Genomic DNA, 15,556 nt, shown 5'->3' on the forward strand with positions numbered 1-15,556 from the left:
TTTCCTTTTATTTTTTTGTCGTTTTCATATTTCTATTTAGTAGGGCTGTCCCCGACTATGGATTTTCATAGTCGAATCAGAATCGTCATGTCTTGCCTATAGTCGACTAATAGTCGAATCATGTGTATGGGGGCGGGGCTTTAACGTTTCAAAGCCGCGATGTACAGAAAATCACACAAAGATATAGAAGAAAATGTATAAAAACATTTTGGATCAATAAAACTAAGAAATAACATAAATAACTCCAGAAAGGCCACACTGCAGACAGGATTTGCATTTCACATGCAAATCAAATTAAATCGGCTAAATTACCTGTGCGAGCAGGCCAGCCTACAGCACAACATCGATGCACCGAAAAAATAAACAATTAATTTACTCAAATTAAATTAGAACAGAATAGGCCTATACCTTTCTAATAAATAAAAAATACACAACGAAATAAATTAGAATCAAGTCACAAGATGAGGAGCAAATGTGTGCAAAATGCCTAAAGTGCAGGGGAACATATTCAAAACACAAGCCACAAATAGTTAGATTAGATAACCCTGACAGATTAATAAATAAAATAAAAATAAAGAAATTATTAAAATAACGATAGTAGCCAGAATTTTCAACTTTGTCTTTTTAACTGCAGAAACAACAATAAATGCTAAACTGGAGTGGCAGTCTTTTTAGCTAAAAATGTTCACAGCATCCAAAAATCAAATTGGAACCGGCTGAAAAGTTTTGAAATCACTTGTACCCAACCTGATCTAGAGAACAAATCCAGTCTTTCACTCTGTCTGTGTCCGTTGGAGTCTTTTCAAATTGTGCGTGCGGATAAAATACAGTCTATGCGTGAAACGTGTTAACGTTGGCCGGCAGAAGTGCGATAATGGTTTTCCTGATGCTAAATCCAGCCTAGGAGAATACCCTTTCTGATGGTGTACATCCACACTTTAGATTTTCTTATCCCAGACATTGTTAAAGATTTAAATCCTTGCCGCGAAGACGCTCATCTGTCGGTCACGGATCGAAAGTGAAACTTAAATCTGTCACGGGGTGTTTGGATTTATTCACGCACGTTAAAAAATATTTATTAAAAGCTTCTTTCTTTGCACATTTTTATATACAGCATTATCATAATAGGCTGAATATTAACGTATTGACATAAAAGCTAGTTCTATGTGAAATTGAGCGCCCTCATATAGCCAAAGGGGCATGATCCTCGTTTCATAACACCTCTGCGAAGATTCGACCATGAGATCGGTAGTCGAATGGGGCTCCTCCTATCGAAGCATCGAATCTTCGACTATTCGGGGTCACCCCTACTATTTAGCTTTATTTTTATTCCAGTTGTAGTTTAAGTCATTGAAATTCAACTTTTTTTATGAGTTAGTTGTCAAGGCAACATTTCTAGTTTTCATCATTGTTTTAGCTTCATTTTATTTAACAAAATAAAACTATTTTAAATAGATTTAGTTTTAGTTCATACAGATGCTAGGTTGACAGAGTTTGCATTTAAGCTGTACAGTATTTAACACTTAAATATCTTTTTATATTCAAAATTTACATTTATATTTCATACTATTTCTACCATTTGTTAAACTTATTAATTTTACTAATACTACTAGGTTATAAGTAAACTGTTGTTTTGTTAGTTAAAAAAAAAAAAAAAAATGTTTTCAATAATTGAAATAAAGCTGAAATAAAATAAAAAGTTCAAGTTGAAGTACAAAAATTACAAAACAATCTAAATAGAATTTAAAAAACTAATAAAAATGAGAAAAGAACAGAATTTAAATTAAATTAAATGAAAATATAACAGCCTATTCAAAATATTAATAAATACTATAAACTTAACACTATAAAGAAACTTTTGGAGATAGTGTAAAACTGTTCAAGACATCCAGGATGCATTTTGGTTTACCAAGTGACCCTTTATTATGATATATTATGCCTCACCATGTGATAAAAAAAAAAAAAAAAACCTTTTTTTACACAACGCATTAAAACTAGCAAAATCAGTGGACTAGACCGGAGGGTCAAAACCAGAAAGTCTAGACCGCCAGCATGCTTCCCGGAGCTTTTTAACAAAAAGTCTTTTGAGATCTTCAGTAACGAGTTTTTTTGGTATGCCAGGTGTAGCTTCAGGACACATCACACTCCCGTTTAAAAAGTTTACCATGCCCTCTGGTGTTTAAACCTGGAAACCACAACTTTGAGCCTCTCACCTGCTGTTCCCAGTGTGCTGTTCACCTCTCCAGGCATCGTCTGAGCATTGTTCTTTAGCTTCACTGAGCAGCCAAAGTCCCCTAGCTTTATTAAACCAGATGATGTGAGGAAGATATTGGCTCCTGGGGAGTAAAAGAATAACAAAAATTAGTGATGCAATGAAATACAAATTCTTAACTGACACCAAGACATCCAACTGACTAGCCAATATATACATCTGATTCTCTCATGAAGGAAAGAGTAACTGAGGAAAGGAAATCTTGGCACAAATGAAGACCTTTAATGTCCCGGTGGACAATGCCGTGTTCATGGAGCACGTTGATCGCCGTCGTGATCTGCTTGCTGTAGAGGCGGATGACGTGTTCCTGCAGACCCAGTCTAGACACTTCCTCCAGCGTCCCCTCGTCACAGTACTCCATAAAGATATACATCTCCTCCTGCGGGAGCAAACAACAGAATCAAAGATGAATAAACAAAACTGTTAAGCAGACATTGACATAACGCAAACACACAAAACTTTTTACCCTGTGCAATTCAACACCAAAGTAGCGGACAAGGTTGGGATGTTTGATTCCTTCAAAGATCTTCAGCTCATCCGCCGTTTCCTTTATGGTTTTGTGGTCATTGGGCTGAAAGCGAATCTGGAAGCAAATTAAGTTACAGCTTACGAAGTGCTTATACCGCAGCAGAGTGTCTAATAAATACATACATACACTGATAAGCCAAAACATTATGACCAGTCACAGGTGAAGCGAATATCGTTGATCACCTAACAAGGCCACATATTATAGTCTGGGTACATTAGATGATAAGCAAACAATCAGTTCTCGTAACCAACATGTTGTATGCAGGAGAAATGGGCAGGAAAAAAGATCTGAGTGACTTTGACAAGGGCCAAATTGTTATGCCAAGGTGACTGGGTCAAAGTATCTCTGAAACTGCAAGGATTGTATGTTGCTCTCAGTCAGGAGCGGAGAGAATTTACCAATACTGGTCTGAGCGGGGCAAAGCAGCGATGCATGAGAGCAACAGAGGCTATGCCGTCTGGTCCAAGTCAACAGAAGGTCTACTGTGGCACAAGTCACACAAAATTTTAATGGTGGTTATGGGAGGAATGTGTCACGATACTGCCGTGTATCGGGGTGCGTAGCCAGCCCAATCAGAGTGCCTATGATGATGACCCCTGTCCACCATCGAAAGCGCACACAATGGGCACACAAAGCCGGAACTGGACCTTGGAGCAGTGGAAGAACGTCGCCTGATCCAATAAGTCGTGTTTTCTTTTACATCATCTATATGTACATGTACGCCGTTTGCCAGGGAAAGTGATGGCACCAGGATGCACTGTGGGACGACGACAAGCCAGTGGAGGGGTGTGATGCTCTCTGCAGTTTTCTGCTGGAAAACCCTGGGTCCAGCCATTCATGTCAATGTAAATTTGACATGTGCACCCTACCAAAACATTGTTTCAAACCAGGTACACCCCGTCATGACAATGGTGTTCCCTGGTGGAAGTGGCTCTTTCAGCAGGAAAATGCACACTGACATGCTGCACACATTATTCAAGAATAGTTTAAGGAACATGATGAGGGTTCAAGGTGTTGCCCCAGACTCCAAATCCCCCAGATCTCAAGCCAACTGAACATCTGTGGGATGTGATGGACGAACGAGATCCACATTGGCTCCACCTTGCAACCTACAGGACTTGAAGGATATGCTGCTAATGTCTTGGTGCCAGACACCACAGCACACCTTCAGGGCTCTTGTAGAGTCCATGCCTCAGTGAGTTGGCGCTGTTTTGGCGACACGCAGAGGACCAACAGCAGATTAGGCAGGCGGTCATAATGTGTTGGCTCATCGGTATATATATGAAATAAGATTTTGGGCATACCACCTACTCCGTCTTATGCAAAACCCCATGAAATATCACAATTCAGGGACATACCTCCTTCATGGCCATCAATTCACCAGTGTCCACATTGATGCATGTGTAAACCTTCCCATACTGCCCTTCGCCTATAACCAAAGAGAAAAAGTGTTAAGAAAATGCAACAGGGACAGCTTCTGCTTTGTAATGTACATTCTGATGACCACTCACCTATCTTGTTGCCTCTCTGCCATTTGAAGGTGACCTTGCGCAGGCCCACATGCATGACGTTATCGTAGGACTTTGGGGTGTTGCACACCTGTCCTATGATGTTTCGCTGTCTCATGAGCGCATAGTGCTTCTCGTCGAAGGTGCTTATGGAGCGCCAGACGGCCTCCATAGGGCTCTGACGTGCTGCTGTGTCTGTAGGAAAATCAGAGCAGTGGTTCATATAGTGAATATACACATTATATTTGCAATAATAAATAAAAATAAAAATAAAAATGCTGTTACAGTAAGAATCAGTCAATAAATGGTTTAAGCGATCACTCAAGTCTCAGTGTGGTATATTTCATGTATTAAAATATTTTAGTTAAAATATAATGGACCGTTTTAAAAGTTTGAGGCCAGTAAAATCTTTTAATATTTTTGAAAAGTCTCTTATGCTCAAAAGGCTGTATTTAGCAATAATATTGTGAAACATTATTACAATTTAAATATATGAATATATTTTAAAATGTAATTCATTCCTGTGGTGGTAAAGCTGAATGTTTACTCCAGCATCATTACTCCAGTCTTCAGCGTCACATGATCCCTCAGAAATCATTCTAATATGCTGATTTGGAGCTTAGAGGGGTGGTATACTGCCCCTTTTTACAATATGTAAAATAAGTCTCTGTTGTCCCTAGAGTGTGTATGTTATGTTTAAGCTCAAAATACCCCACAGATAATTTTTTGCAGCATGTTAAAATTGTCCCTTTTTGATGGTGATCAAAAAGGCGTCGTTTCATGTGCGTCCCTTTAAATGCAAATGAGCTGCTGCTTCCGTCACAGAGGGCGGAGCTACAAGAGCTGATGTGTTAGCAGCTCTGATTACCTCAGGCAGACACGCACTGAAAATGTCAGAAACTGTTCTGCCTTTTATGTTCAAACAGGAGTCTGACAATGATGGAGAGACTCTAGAAGAAGCGACAACATGTAGAATGCAACTGGACGTTTCTGAATGGTTAGTTGATGAATTTATGTTGCTGATGTGGAGTTAACTATCTTTAAGTCTTTGATCAGCATATTCTGTCATGATAATCTATAAAATCGCTCATGTGGGAACTGTTGTAAGATGCCTAGAGAGTGACATGGTATTGCATTTGTGTTATGTACTGTATTGTATCGCATGTGAAAAGACAGATGCGACAGCTTGAGCAGACTCACAAATGTGCTCTACTACAACAACTCTTCCTCTTCTCAACACTGCTTGCGTGTTACCGGGGGCATAAATTCACAAGTTTATGTAAATTTTAGGGTTAGTGATGTCACTAACCCGGGAGGAATGTCGTGTAGTCCCTACCAGCCATTTGTTGTAGTCCTTAAAAAACAATTTCTTTAAAAGCAAATATCTTCCTTTGCTTTAAGCTTTGTAACTTTAAAGATGTTGTTTAAGCTCAAACAACAAAAATACTCACTAACTAAAGTTAGAAAAGTGTAATCATAATCAACCACCCCTTTAAGTAATTTTTCAAGAATAGAAAGTAAAAAGAACATTTATAATGCTACAAAACTTATATTCAAAATACATTTATTTGCCATCACTTTATCAAATCGATGCATCCTTGCTGAATAAAAATAATAATTTCGTTTTAAAAAAAATTGAAAAACATACATATATATATTTAATCTATTTAACCCAGCCCTACTTTCGTCTATCATCTTGCATGACAGACTCATCATAAAAAATTTTTTTTAATGTGTTCTACCTTTTGACTGGCTGATGAAGTTGCGGAGCTCCCAGCTGCGGCGGGCCGTACTGCTGGGGTCTCCTTTAGGATACGAGGGCTCTGGAGATACAAGAGAAAACTTACAGAATTAGTTTATTAAGCATAACACTTTTTTACACAAAGTCAAGAAATGCATCAATACCTTCTCTGTCCTCTGTCGGGCTGGAGTGGCGACTGAGGGATTTAAAATGCAGCTCTGCCGCCACAGATGACAGTCGGTCGTTCTCATTTACACTGGAGCCCCTATGTGGCAGAAAAGAGTTAAATGTTACAGTCACCACCTTCATTCGGAAAGAACCCGGTTGAGACGCATTGCATGCAGCCAAATAGGTAAAATGAAACATGTTAGATATGATGAGCTTAAGTCTTACAGCAACACAAAAGCGAATGGGAAAGCCAGCTCTATTAAAGCGTAGCAGTGTTAGTGTCACAAAATAAGCAGCACTGACCTCTTTCAAACCATATACAACAACCTCTGCCTCTTATTTTAACACAAAAGTTCATGAACAAGTTACCCGTCAACCAAACATCAAGCTGCACGCCCTGGGTCAACAAATTTTCTTGATCCTGGATCAACATTCCTGTCTGAAAATGTAATCCTAACCATATTACCCTACCTCTTAACCTAACCATACCCATATGTTATCCCTAAAATCAGAGGTGAATAACACTGATGTAGAAGCACCTAACGCTGGTTGTAAGCCTACACTTGACATAAACCGTAAACTTGTCCCTCAAATCTGATTGGTTGATTGGAATGTTGTTCCAGGGTCATAAAATACATTGATCCAGGAACACAATAAGTGTTCACAATGGGTGAAATCAGGTTAAGGCCTATTCGCAACAAGGACGATAACTATAATAGAGGATAACTAAGTCTACTCCAGCACATCTGGAAGACTTTCAATGAATTTAAGGTCTGGACTCAAAGATAATTCATGTGTGAAAATGATTCTCTCCCATGGTCTCCCAACCATTCTTTCACAAATTGAGCCTGACGAATCTTGACATTGTTGTCACCCTGGAATATGGCCATGATGTCTTTCTACATGGTAGTTTAAGAAATGAAAAGCTTCACACTGACATACACAGGCAGTGTATGCCAGAGTCCTGACCTAGGATCAGACAATTTGACCTTTTTATATACTAATGAACGTAGAGCTGAGATCTCTGAAATCTTTATACACTTGGATCAATGTGTATCTTTGTTTTAACAACGCCCCAGATGGCAGCGGGACAGGGTGAAAAAGCCAATGATGCATGCTAATGCATGTTTCAACAGAGGCTAATTAATATGGATGCGCTGGACACTGTGAAAGTTGCAAAGGTCAACTAAACATTTGTCATTAAAGCAAATCATCTGCTAAGGGCTCAAACAGGGGCAGCAACGTGAAACCCAGACAATTACTGTGGGTTGATTATACATCCAAACTGACTTTGCTCCATTTCCAAGTGAACTGAAATACAGTTCAAGTGCACTTGCACATGAACTGCGGGTTTGTTGTGTCTAATATAATTTGTGCTGCCTCATCCTGCAATAATGCAACACCAGCTTTTACATTGCGACATGATCACAAAACAATTCCGTATCTAAGTAAATATTATTAACAGTAGGTGCTACATACCAGTGTTATTTTAGTATCATTGATACCCTTATAATTTTTATTAAAGGTATAGCGGAGGATCTTTCCGAATTTTAGATAAGACCCGCCCTCTCCACTTTTTGAATAAGTTTGATTGATTCACCAGAATGATTGACAATTAGGAGGACCAATAGTATAGGTGATCCACCCGGAAGTAAAAAATCCTCTGCTATACCTTTAATATTTTGAATTCATTTTTAGAATAAAAAATTTCAGTTTAATTTTAGTAAATTGTTTCATCAATAAGTGTTTTTTTATTTTTAGTCTATATAATTTTATTACGTTTAGTTTCAGTTAATTTAGTACAAGTTAAACTAAATTAAAATTTGAAATTCTAAAAAAAATTATATTTATCTCATTAGTAAATAAAAATGTATATATTTTTTAATGTTTTAGTTTACTATATTACACAGCACAAGGTTTAGTGAACATTCCCACATTCACAGAGCAAACGTTACTCTTAATGCCAGTTCCTCTAGTTTTTAAAAAATTATCTATGACATATCCTCCCTATTATCACACTGTAATTGTTCTGATTACCCAATAGGCATTGCTGACACGTAAATTTAACCGGTCATTTTAATATATTAGGTTTCTGGCATAAAACGGTTTCTATTTGTATTAAGTTGTCGTAACAGTACGTTTTCACAGTACATAACTGTCGATCAAAGACATTTTATTATAGATTATATGACCCCTTTATCATCACAACATCCAGTGTAAAAGCAGCATTGCTCAGATGGTGCATGCTTTTCTCGTGGACTTGGGTAAGAAAACTGAATATTTCACAGAAGGAGCAGCCCGTTTAAAAATTTCCTGGTACCCATCATCTTGTTGTTAAATCTTCAGAATACATTTCAGATTTTTGCCAATTCACTTATGAACCCAAAACCCACGAGAGATGCTGTTCTGACAAGGATGCAATGCTGAAGACTTTGAAAATGTTGCAGAGCTCGGTTTTGGGTTGAGAACGGGATGTCCTGACTACCTGATGTCACTGGGCACGCCGCCGGACGATTTGGTGGCGTGGCCGTGTTCCCCTGAGGGTAATGGAGGGGTGGGGCGTGGACCTGGGGGACACAACTGGGTACGCAGATCACACGGGAGACTCCGAGAGCTGTGATGGAAAAACAGACTGATGGCCTCAGCATTCTGCTTTGGATGGTGTGTGCGTGTGTGAAAGTGTTTATTATTAAGTAAGGCAGAGCTTTACACATGTTCTAATGTCAGCATACAGACAAAACACACAACCACGCACACCCATATGAAGCTCTATGTTGTTTGTAGCACAGATTGTGGTTAAAGCATTATTACACACTACAGCATTAATAGAAGCGTGACTCAATTAATTAAACCCTCCTCCAGATTAAAAAAAAACAAAACACAAGGGCATGCAAAGGAAGCACATATTCACAAGCATTATAACACCACTAGATTTACAAGATGTGCTACTGGTGAAGACCCAGAATATAACCTACCTGAAGCCCTCGGCATGAGAGGAAGGGATGAAGAGGTATGGGTTTGGAGGATCACTATGGCAACGGGGGACTTTGACAGGTCGAGGACTATTTCGTGGGCCTGATGAAAGAGTTACATCAGATGTCATGATCAATTTGTTATACAAGAAAAACATACAATGGTCAAGATAGGCAAGATATTTATTCCTACAAGAATACAGTACTTGAATATGTCTGTTCAAGCGCAAGATGACGTGAAAGAGCTCAATTCAGCGCTGACTGTGAAATGAAACGGCGAGAAACGAATTGAGTTCCCTTTTGCGCCTTCTTGCGCTTTCATGACGATGCAGCAATGGCCTGCCATCTGTCCCGCGGCTCGTTCATGTTCTCACAACATTGCATTGTTATAATACATACAATTTTTACCGGCCAACTGGCGATTGGCGCCGTTCCATATAAATTACAGACACTGACAGCATAAACAGAAACCTTAAACACTTACCAAAGTACATACTGCTGACAGGACTGTGTGGTTTCCCGATAACATGCCCGATACATTCATTCATCAGGGCTTGCAGACTCTATAAGACATAATATTAATGATTCCAGACTCAAGTGCAATCCAAAACAGATATTAAAACAGCAGGATATGGATATCTCACCAGAAAGTCATCTTCTGGCAATGCTGATATAAACGCAGCCTCAATCGCTTGAAGAAAATCAAAGCCCTGTGTCGCCCATCTAGAGAAAAAATTTAATTAAAATATAATTTCAAATAACATTTGCGAGCATGCTTCAAAGAACAAGGTGGAAATATAATTTATTGAGAAAACAGTAGGAAATGTTTACTTTGAACATTAGTATCTCTGTGGGATGATACACTGGCTCTGCTCCAAAACCTAGTGAGCTTTCTAAAGATGCAGCATTTTAAGACAACATAGACACACCTCCTAAGCAAAGGCTGATCCAAAAGGTAGGCAGCACGATAATGCAGGCTTCTAAGATTAGGCTATTTTAGCCAAATTCTAAGGAAACATTGCATGTTTCAGAAAATACAGAAAATGCAATCCTATAATGCATTGCAACAAACTCAAAAATTCATTCCAAGATGGAGAACAAAGCGTATCAAAAAAAGTATCAAAAGTACATCGGTCTACAAAAATTTTTACTCAATATTTGTGCGCTATTTTTTTCTCTGCTTATCAGAACAAATTCAATTGAGAGTCGATTCCGAGTTAGAGCTCAATGACAGACTCCTCAAAAGGAAGCTACCTAGGAAGTAAGACTGCATGACACCCTACTTTCTTTTTGTAATGGAGCCTACTCACCTTGGACGAGTGCCTCTTCCACTTTCACACTTCGTGAGGACAAAGTTCATCCACTTGCGGGCAAAAGCAATGTAGCGCTCCCCTATTCGTCGTCTGAACTCTCCAGACATCAGCCGAACAACCTCTTTATGGTACTGCAGGATAGCAAAAAAAAAAAAGTGTTGAACAGATGGACTCAAGAAAACTTTGTGTTCATGTTAGCTTGTTTCATAGTTGAAGCTACTGCTTTGAGGTTTTCGCCCCCTGAACTTCCTTTTGTCCAGTGTTGTTTTAGCTCACATGCCTAATTAATGTAAACACTGATATAAAGACAGCACTTAAAGGTGGGGTAAGCGATATTTGAAAAACGCTGTTTGAAAGTTGGTTGGACCGACACAACAACAAAGTGTAGCCAATCAGCACTAGGGGCCGTATCACGGTGGAGGAGGAGAGAGAACGAACAAGAGGGAGATTTGAAGAAAGACTGTAGAGAGAGAGATGGCTGCGAGACATTACAAAAGAGAAAAGCTCATAAGAATATCACTGGAAAATGATCAGGAAAGAGCTTTAGGACCGCAACGAACTCTAGGTTGTTTTTACTCGTGTATGTGTTAATTTTTTGAGCATCCTTGTCAGTCGTTCATCATCTTCGCTTTATTTTTCGTGAAGCATTACTTTGCTTTGCATTACTCCTGCATTGCGTGTGTAACGGAGGCTAGATAGTGAGAGCAGTGCAGGCTTGACTGCAAGAAAACGCGGTGTTGACTGTTTAGCGTCTTTGTTAGAGCACCAGCCTCGCATGCCAGTGGCCGGGGTTCAAGAACGACTTGGAGGAGGCCGGTTAGGATTGGAGAGTGAGTTTTGGAGGCAGTGAAGAGAGGGGTGTGTTTGTTTGGGTTGATTTCAAATATCAACAATGTTCAGCAACGACTTCGAGAAATAACATACTGCACCTTTAAGGGAATTAAGGCTAACTAGCTAATTACTAATTAGCATATCTCACAATTGTGACTTTTTCCTTGCAATTCCGAGTTTTTATCCCGCAATTCTGACGTTTTTTTTCAAACACAATTGAGAGAAAAAAAGTCAGAATTGTGAGATGTTATAGGCCTAAATGTTGTCTATGTACAATGTTATAGGTTTAAATATTATTTCAGGCTGTAACTAGGGCTAATACATCATGCTCTCATATGAACAGCATGTGAATATTATATAAATCTACTGTTTACATTAAATTAATGCTTTAATAGTAGACTAATCATAACAGGTTTCATCAGTCCAGTCTGTCTGTTTTTAACGGCTTGCAACCAGAAATGTCTGTTTCACTTTAAAGGGCGTCTTCGACGACGGTATTCTGTAAAAATAAAGACCATCTTTTTCATTCCGATTCTGACATTCAAAAGCACAACAAGACCTTTTTTCTCTCATTTGATCTCGCCTGTTTTCCTTCACTTGTTACCCGTGTTTTTCTGCCACCACAATGCAAACGCAACTGCAGTGACATAACTGTGACGTCTGCTGCTAAATGGTCTACTGATTGGATTGTTATTGCCGTTGCACACGTCATCAGAGAAATATGTCACTGCAAGGGGGAGGGGACATTAATGTTTTTGATTAAAGATTATGTAGGGCACATGGAAAAAAAACATCTATAATAAACTGCAACATTCCATGAAAAAATAAGAATTGTCCATTTTGATTTCATGGTGCTGTGAAGCATTTCAAATAAAAATATAAACAGAAATCCATTGGACTCGGACCTCAAAAGCAAAGTTGTAGCCCTGAATCATGGCCTCTCTGTAATACTGCTGCAGTGTGGCCTTCTCAGTCTCCTCCACCTCAGCCTCAAACTCCGACATGAACATGTATTCCACACGGTCGATTGCAGTGTTGATCTTGATGCACAGCTGGAGAGCCTCATTCTGAAAGGACAGAAAATGTTCTTTAAAAGAGCAGCTCAAACCAAATTTGCTTTGCAAACATCCGGTTCGCTGATGCATAGTTATGGGTTTTCATAACATCACATAACAACGTTACTCGTGTCTACGGAGTCAAACCGATCTTTGCGCTCCTTAAACCTGGGATTTCCATGTGTATTCGTATTGTGTGAGAAGATTCAAGTGCATACTCCATTTGTTTGCTACATCAGCATCAAGTGACACAGAATGAAACTCCTGCTTGATGTGATATGAAAGTGGGTCTCCAAAAACTCCAATGAGAGTCAGAAAACCAACAGGTTGAGGAGATTCCCCCTTCCATATGTAACGCGCTTTGAGTGCAGAGAAAAGCGCTATATAAATGTAACAAAGTACGTACACATCAGCTGATATGTCAGAAAACAAACTGGGACCACAAAATATAGTTTGTTTTTCATCACCTTGAGTTGTTCCAGGGCGCAGACGATAAGCGGCTGGCTGGATGTCTGCTCTCGGCTGAGGGTGAGAATTTCTTCCATTGATAGCTGAAAAGCTTTGCGCTGTGTCATCAGGTGGGCCGACTGCATCACAACCAGCAAGAGATTGTCCACCTAGGAATAATAAATGACACATTAGACCCCGAACTCAACAGTTAAACTGAGAAGAGATATACGTTTCTTTCTTCCAAAGACAGATTAAAAATACATAAATGTATTTTACAATTACAACTACACCTTTTTAATTTGTTATTCTGTTTTTGGATTTTTTTTTTTTATCATTAAAATGTTTTTCGAATACTTTTCTTAAATTATATACTTATATGTAATATATTTGTATTACATATATATTGTTTTTTATATATTTCCCCCTAAAACAGAATAATACATTAAACAGGACCATATCTAAATATACATTACATGTAATGCATATTAAACGGGCCATACCTTCATGACCCGTAACGTGTCCACAGTCTCCATCTGAGGCACCAGTTTGAGCACAGGGCCGTCCCACTCAGCCCAGACGCCATCGGCGGGTGAGTCCCCGACTCCGTGCTTGCTCATGAGCAGGTAGGCCTCGTCTTCTGGGATCTCGTCTGGCTCTTTGGAGCAGTCCTTTCCAGCTGCTGCATTTAACAGCTGTAAGATAACCAGCCGCTGCTCCATCAGATCAGAAGGGACAAACACCTGGAGCTCTTCCAGTCCTGGGATTTGGACCTAAGGAAAGAGACATTCAAAGTTATTTAGCATCTGTCAATAGAAGCCTATCATTAATATAGAGAAACATGTTATTACTTTGACGTAATTCTTGGCCTTCAGAGCTTGGAGGAGAGAGGGTACTCCACTGGTTAGGCTGAATTCTGCAGCAATCTCAAGATCCTGAGTGGGAGTAAAGCAGAATGTTAAAACTGTCCGTCACAGTGACAAACCACAGTGTAAAGACAGGTGAAAGTGGGTCTACTGGTGAACTCACCTTACGCAGCATCTTGGCAAAGCCCAGCGCTTTAGATGCTCTTTCCCTGGCTTCATGGAAGAGCTCTTTGAGCGAGCGACTTGTCTCAATCACTGAACGCCTGCAGGGAAAGAAAAAAACAGGGATAAATGCATATTAAATAATATTTAGAAAAATGTATTATCATTGGGGTACACATACACGTATATATATATATATACATACAAAAGTTAGGTGTCGGTATGAATTTTCTATAATGCTCATCTGTATTTATTTGATCAAAAATACAGTAAAAACAGTAATATTGTGAAATCCTTAATATATTTATTTTAAAATATAACATTACTTCGATGGCAACATTTTCAGCATGCATTACTCCAGTCTTCAGTGTCACATGATTGAAAATGTTGGGAATTTTTTTTTTATTATACATTTTGAAATCAGTTGTTTTAAAGAATATTCAGGGTCAAAAGTGCATTAATTTAGATAGAAATCGTTTGTAACATTATAAATGTCTTTACTGTCACTTTTGATCAAATTAATGTGTCCTTGCTGGACAAAATAATTTTCTTAAAAAAAATAAAATAAAAAAGTCTTACTGACCCCAAACCTTTGAACAATATATGAACTCGCTATTTACAGAAACAAGTCACCTGTGGGGGAACTCCTTTTTTGTGGAAGCAACCGTAGATATTAAAACCTACATTTGAAAGGTGAAGTGTTTGACACTAGCGGCACCAACAGAATTAAATTTTAATCTAAATTCTATTCTATCATTTCGCACAATAACCGAACCCATGTTCAACAGATTTCAGATGAGAACATTTTTTTCCTGTAATGAATACATCAGATTTGATAGTTGTTTTAATGCAGATTACTCCTCAGGTGTTCTCTCATACACACCTGATTTCATCTGAGGCAGTGCTATCATCTGCACACTCCCAGAACTCATTGCCACTCTTCTGAAGGCCCGCATCCAGAAAGTCTCCAGTGGATTTAAGCAGCATGCCAGCAATATCACTGAAAAATACAAGCATACAGTGATGCTTTTGTGCACTTCACTTTTGATATGGCTGTTGATTTGCATCTAAATTCCAACACAAGGATTAATAATTTTTCTTCTTTCATCAATAAAATACCATAGAAATTAGTTGTGTAACGGTTCTCTAAAAAAATCTAACCGTATTGTTCTCCACCCACGGTTCGGCACGCACTTGCACCACGGTTCATCTGTAATCTGACATGTGACAACGCATCTAGAATATGGTTTGTTGAAAATAACATGTAACCAGACAAAGTTCAGCCAATGTATGTTTCTGTCGATGGATAAGCATTCTGGCTTCTCACTCTTTGTAAATTTTGTTCAATGCGAGTGCCATATGGTGCAATATGACCAGTAATTTACTGCGCAGGTGAGACCTGAACAGCACACGTTGCTCTCTGTTTAACTAAACTCATTTAAGCCTTGTCAATTTAAACATTCAAGCGCAAGACGACGCAAAAGAGAACTCGCGTGCACTGTGAGAAGATGTGTGTGTGCACTCATCTGATGCACGCACACGAAAGCCGGGTCTCAGACAAAGACCAAATTGGTCTCAAATATCACAAATATATATGATGATATAAATATGTGCTTGGACACTTTTCACACAAAAAATGTCAACATGCCCATCATGTTGAGTATCCTAGCAAACATAGTAGGTTATTGTCTA

At 38.8% G+C, this 15,556-nt stretch overlaps 1 protein-coding gene across 4 annotated transcripts in view; it reads right to left on the bottom strand.

The window, feature by feature from the left end:
* map3k4 (mitogen-activated protein kinase kinase kinase 4) overlaps positions 1–15,556 on the bottom strand; it is a 37,024-nt gene that overhangs the window by 3,157 nt on the left and 18,311 nt on the right. For 2 of the 4 annotated variants that reach the window (XM_084391727.1, XM_084391728.1), the window contains exons 7-24: positions 14,748–14,864; positions 13,866–13,965; positions 13,688–13,771; positions 13,340–13,609; positions 12,857–13,006; positions 12,240–12,401; positions 10,501–10,634; positions 9,835–9,913; positions 9,675–9,753; positions 9,194–9,293; positions 8,704–8,832; positions 6,215–6,315; positions 6,052–6,132; positions 4,313–4,504; positions 4,160–4,230; positions 2,739–2,855; positions 2,492–2,651; positions 2,214–2,336 (exon numbers count right to left, since the gene is read on the bottom strand). In XM_084391727.1, coding sequence (XP_084247853.1) covers positions 2,214–2,336; positions 2,492–2,651; positions 2,739–2,855; positions 4,160–4,230; positions 4,313–4,504; positions 6,052–6,132; positions 6,215–6,315; positions 8,704–8,832; positions 9,194–9,293; positions 9,675–9,753; positions 9,835–9,913; positions 10,501–10,634; positions 12,240–12,401; positions 12,857–13,006; positions 13,340–13,609; positions 13,688–13,771; positions 13,866–13,965; positions 14,748–14,864 — 2,249 coding nt within the window. The remainder of the gene's footprint in view (positions 1–2,213; positions 2,337–2,491; positions 2,652–2,738; positions 2,856–4,159; positions 4,231–4,312; positions 4,505–6,051; positions 6,133–6,214; positions 6,316–8,703; positions 8,833–9,193; positions 9,294–9,674; positions 9,754–9,834; positions 9,914–10,500; positions 10,635–12,239; positions 12,402–12,856; positions 13,007–13,339; positions 13,610–13,687; positions 13,772–13,865; positions 13,966–14,747; positions 14,865–15,556) is intronic. The other 2 variants (XM_084391729.1, XM_084391730.1) reach the window with 1 other exon arrangement.

This window comes from Rutilus rutilus, assembly GCF_951802725.1.
Source record: "Rutilus rutilus genome assembly, chromosome: 20".
In the NCBI taxonomy this organism is placed as follows: Eukaryota; Metazoa; Chordata; class Actinopteri; order Cypriniformes; family Leuciscidae; genus Rutilus; species Rutilus rutilus.